This window comes from Nanorana parkeri, unplaced genomic scaffold (genome assembly GCF_000935625.1).
Source record: "Nanorana parkeri isolate BGI_ZX_2015 unplaced genomic scaffold, ASM93562v1 scaffold102, whole genome shotgun sequence".
In the NCBI taxonomy this organism is placed as follows: Eukaryota; Metazoa; Chordata; class Amphibia; order Anura; family Dicroglossidae; genus Nanorana; species Nanorana parkeri.
The window spans coordinates 538,721-545,013 of NW_017306370.1; the positions used below are offsets into that span (position 1 = coordinate 538,721).

A 6,293-nucleotide genomic window follows, 5' to 3' on the forward strand; every position below is an offset into this window, starting at 1 on the left:
GACCCCCATTTAAATGTTGTGGGAGATTTGAAACAAGCAGTCAATGCTAGGAAAACCAAAACATACTGAAACGAAAGGAACTTTAAATTGGGGACTGGTATCAAATGTCATCCAGTTGGTGTTAAAGATTGGTAGGTAGTTGTGAAAAACACCTAAAACAAGTCATATCTGCTAAAGCGGGCAGCACTAACCCCAATTGGGTGTACTTCTTTCCACAGTAGGCAAATACATCTATTGATATTTTTGTTGAACAAATAATTGAAAAGGCAGTTTTTTCTTGAGTATATCACCTTTATCTGTAGGTACAGATATTCCAATAGTAGTTACTGCTTCCCATGACTGTATGTGCCACTGTATGTGTAACATATGCATATTGTTACTGTTACTGCTGGTCACTTTAGATTTGTTTACATACCTGTGTACAGTATGTAGACAGAGGCATGCATTACAATTGACAATTTTAAATATATAGTGAGTAATGAGAATGAGATGACCTTTCTCTTTTCATTAATAGAGGTAGAATTTTTTTTTATTTGAGTACAGTTGCCTCATATTTTTTTTAGTACTTTTCACCACCATTTTGTCTGACGGAGAGCTGCCCTCCTTCTCAGAACGTATACGTTATATAGGATGCCATTGTTCACCTCTCCACCTACATAGTTTTTTTAAAGCCCAACTCCAGATAAAACTGTTTGTTTTAGGACCCTTTCACATGGACGGTATGATTGGGTCGGCCTGTCTGTTTTTCAGGCGGACCCAATTGGATGCCCAATGCTAGCCTTTGGGCAGCCATGTCTAAATGGATGGGCTTCCATGTACACCTGGTACCCCGACTCTAGCCCGGTTGGGGAAAACAAGCAGAATAGAGTCATATTTAACTGGAACTGATTGTGCTGGATTGGGGTTAATCTGATGTAAACAGACACATGCCCGTATACATCTGACTCCCCATAGACCGACATGGGATCTGGCAGTTTCAGTTCTTTCCTTCATTGCAAGATGGAGGAAAAACCTGGATGGACACGGATGTCACATTGGTGACATCTAATCCATACAGCTCTGATAAGGGAGGGATTTGTGCAGGATCCCCTCCTAATCAGCCCATGTGAAAGTGGCCTCAGGTAAAGTGGGGGATAGTTAGATCTTCTCTCAGGGATTTACCACTGTCTATTTCCCTACTTTTTCTCTAACTTCCTCTCCTGGTGACACATCACACTAGCAATAAATTCCTGGAAGAGATTCCAAGCTTTTTTTGTAAATAAATGTGACTGTATTGCTCTGTCTGCCTCCCTGTCTGGAGACATTTTTCCCCACTTCCTTGTATGGCTGTCACAGAGACAGGAAATAAAAGGGAAATCTCTGCAACACAGACATCATGTAAATTCTGCAGACCGGATAATCCTTCTCACTCTATCCTAAGCTAAAATTAGAATCAGTGTGGAGTTGGGCTTTAAGCACATTGCCCTACAGGGCATATTAATGTCATACTTTTTCCTATACTCATATATTTCTATGTTCATATTTAACCTGCACCAAATGTACAAACATAAAACCTACAAAAATGCACAATTCTATAACTGTTACCACAAAAATATAAATTTTTATATGTAATTTGTTAGCTGTAATTATTTATTTGAATGGCATTGTTCCATTTCTTTGTTCTACTGAAATTAAACTTAGAAAAAAATCAACCTAATTAGAACACATGTGAAACTGTGTACGTTCAGAGTCTGTCCATTCCATTTTCCATATGGAATAAAGAAGTAAACAAAAGTTATGTTTTTATCATTGTAAATTTTTTTCCCCCATATATGGATTGCTAAAAACAATTCTTCACTTCTTTATTTGTCATAAAAATGCAATAGCTGTCTTTCTAGCTACAACATGTAGCTTGTTACTCCTTCCAGAATTTGTTCAGTTCAGGGCTGCTGTAAACTAATTAAAGAATGTCCATCTTGTTTACCTATTCAGATTCAGTTAAAAGGTTTTATTAAATTTATATACAGTTTAAAAATACCTTCTGTAACTCTTGGAAATAGAGAGACTGCCCACATGAGGACCTTATTCATATAGAATAAAACATTAGAACTATAAAATAACATAAAATAAAATAACAATGTGCCTTTGATGAAGCCAGTCAGGTATAACAGGTGAAATACAGAAATATATAAGGAATTTTATAAAAGAAATGTAATACACTTTTCAATCAGGACTTGTAAGTTTAGGTAGACTTGTAGATGACCACAAATCCCTTTAAGTCCTGATAGTGAATTCTATAAATCATACATAGTTATAAACAGCAAACAATATGACATTATATAACCAAATGCTTGTGGACACTTGACCATCACATCTATGGGAGTTTGTTGGTCATCCCATTCTAAATCCATGGCCATTGCCTGGACTTGGCTTCTACTCTTCTGGGTAGGCTTTGCACAAGTTGTTCATTCAGCCAAGAGATTATTTGTGAGGTCAGGTACTGATTTTGGGTGAGAAGACCTGTCTGACAATTGACATTTCCATTCATCTTAAAGACCTTCAGTAGGGTTGAGGTCATGCCACTGGAGTTCCACCACATCAAACTCATCAAACCATGTATACTTATGTATACTTATAGAGGACCACAAATCCCTTTAAGCTCTGATAGTGGTTTCTATAAATCTTACATAGTTATAAACAGCAAACAATATAATATACTATAGTGAAAGGTTTGTGGACACTTGACCATCACATCTATATACATAGTTACATAGTTAGTCAGGTTGAAAAAAGACACAAGTCCATTGAGTTCAACCTATAGAGATACGGAGAAAAAAAGAAGAAAAAAAAAAGAAGAAAAGCCTAAACAGAATGCTACACCCACAGCTACCCCCTGTTGATCCGGAGGAAGACACAAAAACCCCTATAAAGCATGGTTCAATATACTGTATGAGTTTGATCCCATTCTAAATCCATGACCATTGCCTTGACTTGGCCTCTACTCTTCTGTGTAGGCTTTGCACTTAATTTTGGAGAGTGGGATTTTCTGCTCTGCTTTTTTGTGAGGTCACGTATTGATGTTGGATTAGAAGACCTGGCTGACAATTTACATTTACATTCATCTCAAAGGTCTTCAGTAGGGTTGAGGTCATGTCACTGGAGTTCCACCACATCAAACTCATCACACCATGTCTTTGTGAAGCTAGCTTTGTGCACCTGAACTCAGTCATTTGGAAGGGTGTTCACATACTTTTGGTAATATAGTGTATAGCCCACAGATGGAATAGGACATGTCACAACCTTTGATGGACATTTTTCTCATTCCTTATTAAAAAAAACCTCAACTGCTTAAACTAATGATATATATCTCTGCTGTGGAAGACTCTTAATTTAATACTGATGAGGAAAAAAAATGTGCTTTACATAGAACACATTTCTAGCTGAGCCAATTTAAAAAAAAAAAAAATATCAATGGCTTAGTTTGCCAGATCTAGTTTTCTCATCTCTATCCACTGAAATATTTAATTTCTTTCAAAATCTGATTATCAAATACCTAAAATGTAATCCTTGGCCCTGGTCTGATCAAGTCCCACACAGTAAAAGAACAGATACTGTGTATCCAATCTTCTCTTATATAACTTGGAAGATGCACCTGCCCCCAGCAACATCCTCCACCATTACCGTCCATTGCTCAATTTGTACCGCTCCACAGCACTCCCTATAGTGGGATTTACCCTCATGAGTTCCTCTCTCAGTGACAATTCTATCATAAGTAAGGGAAAAACTCCAACATGGACATAGCAATAAATTAGCAGGAGTTGCACTTTATATGTGAAACCTATGAGTCTCTTTTCCTAATACACAAACAATACTATTTTATTAGTGCTTTGACCAGAACAAGGTTGCAGAGCTCTTGAAACATTGTCAGAAAAATCACCTTTCTGTGCATTAAATAAATTATGACATACAGTAATCAACTGTTTCTGCAAACATACAATTTTAAGTGAAAGAGGAGTTCTATTTTATAATCACTCCCTTTTCATAGTTCAAAAATCAGGATCAACCAACCTACCAAAGTATGGTCAGCTAAAAGATATGACACAATGACCGTGGAGTTAAACATACAGAAGACTAGGTTGGACCTAGGATTTGGTGCATCGTGCAAAAATATCTTAAATCCATCAAAGCCCAAATAAAGCCACCATACTAGATATGCAGTAAAATAGACTATAGAAAATAGAACTAACAACTTTTCAGATACTTTTCCACTGCCCTCCATTTTACAACCTCCATTTTTATAGACATCAACCTCCATTTTCACAAACATTTTCCACCACTTTCCTACATCGGTTATACACAGGGGGCAGGGGGGTTATCAAAACTGGAGCAGAGAAAATATGGAGCAGTTGTGCATGACAACCAATTAGCTTCTCTCTTCAGTTTGTTCAGTAAAGATTTAACAATGAAAGAGTAAAGGTGATTGGTTGCCATGCACAACTGCTCCAGATTTTCTCTGCTCCAGTATTGATAAATCCCCCTCAGGGTGTCTATATGTGACTGTTCAGTCCAGTAGGCACCAGAATTAGCCTCAATACCCTGGGACATAGTAAAAGAACTGGCAGAACACACCCCTTCTCTGATAAGCAAGTCTGGTGATACATTTGCGCTGAGGTGTGTGGCTGTTACTCAGCTATGACCACACAGAACACTGGAGTGAGAGAACAGGTAGCAGCATGTTTAGTGGCAGAAAAAAAAATCTTCAAGGTCCCAATCTGGGCTTCTGTTACATTTACCAATGCAATTGGGGTTCCCTTCGCACTGGATAGGTTAAATGCTCATTTGGCCAGGAGGGGAAGGAATAAAGTAAATTACATAGCTTATTCCTAACTCCTGCATGCTGTCATCGGCCCCTAAAGCTGCTTTTTTTCACTGTCCAGCTGGACGGAGCTCTCTGACGCCATCATATACAATACAGGACCAGTAGGTCTGCATTGTATATGAGGAAAATAAGGCCTCATCTACATACCTGGAAGATTAGAGAGAAGAGCACCAGCTGCCAGATGGAGCAAGGAGTAAGGTATCTGTACTGATTCCTTTCCCCCCTCTAGCCAAACAAGCACTTAACCTATCCTGGGGGGACCCCATTGTGCGGATAAATTTAACAGCAGCCCGTAGAGAGGCTTTAAGACATATTCAACCAAAAAATACGTCACAAATCATGCAGGAGCACATGACTATAGCAAGGTAAAAAAAGAGTAAGACTTCATTTGAGTTTCAACCTTCATTTACATAGAATCCCATCGCTGCTTATATATCACACAACAAATTACCATGTATATAACAAAATAACAGATAAAACACATCCTCAACCAAAAGCAACAAAAGCCATAAGATTCAACTATTTATATGAATGCATTAAATATGAAAAGCAATCACAGATTCTGCTTTTCAGAGGCAAAGAAAAAAACAAAAACTTGGTTTACTTTTTCACCTTTTGACGTGCAAGGAAAATAGTTTATAACCATTGTCTTTACCTGATAGACACCCCGCCATTACTGACAGAAAGAAAAAGAGTTTCCGTGGCAACGCCATCCTTGGTCACTAGGGTCTGGAGTCCCTGTTTGTGTGATTGTTAGCAGTTTTGACGTTCCTTCATTAAGGCTTAGCCTGTTGAGACGGGAGAGAGGTCTCGGTTAGGGAGAATGAAATACAAGAAGCACATCTGGCAATAATATGATAGGCAAATCAAAGGACAGTGCAGGGCCCTAAAGCAATTAAAAGTCTGATACTATAAGCACTTAACAGCAAATGCAAACTGACACGTGGAAATGAGAGACGTGATTAAAGACCCTGAGAACCGCTGGTTTATTACCTGCGAACATTTGTAAAGGATATTAATATTGTGTGCCCTCTCTGCCAGTATGATACCAATGGGTACTAGCGTTGGTGTGAGTTCTGGAATACAGCTACGTGGCCCATGACATGATAGAAATGATCTATAGGGCTTAAAGGGTACCTGTGCTTTGCCCACGCAGGTTAAAGCAACATATTCACTTTAAAGCAACCCTTTTCCTAGGGAACTCAGTTTACAAGTGACTGATGCCTGGTCCCCCACTCTTCACTATGGTTCCAAAGTGCATATGAGGGCATGGCATTTGACATACCTGAAAGTGCTGGATTCCAGTGGGAAGCGAAGCTTTGCAACAAACAAAACATTAAAGCTGACAATCTTTGTTGCTCAAAGTTACCAAAGTAATCTTCATTTGCAGCCAGCTTTAGTCGCAGTTGCCTAATTTAGCCCTTCCCAGGAACAT

The 6,293-nt window shown here is 38.6% G+C and overlaps 1 protein-coding gene across 1 annotated transcript in view; it reads right to left on the reverse strand.

The window, feature by feature from the left end:
- Nucleotides 1-5,644, reverse strand: part of CNTN5 (contactin 5) — a gene marked incomplete at its 3' end in the record, with an annotated part of 543,955 nt that extends 538,311 nt beyond the window's left edge. The window contains exon 1 of the mRNA XM_018552938.1: nt 5,514-5,644. Within this exon, the coding sequence (XP_018408440.1) occupies nt 5,514-5,571 (58 nt within the window). The remainder of the gene's footprint in view (nt 1-5,513) is intronic.
- Nucleotides 5,645-6,293: the final 649 nt, after the last annotated feature.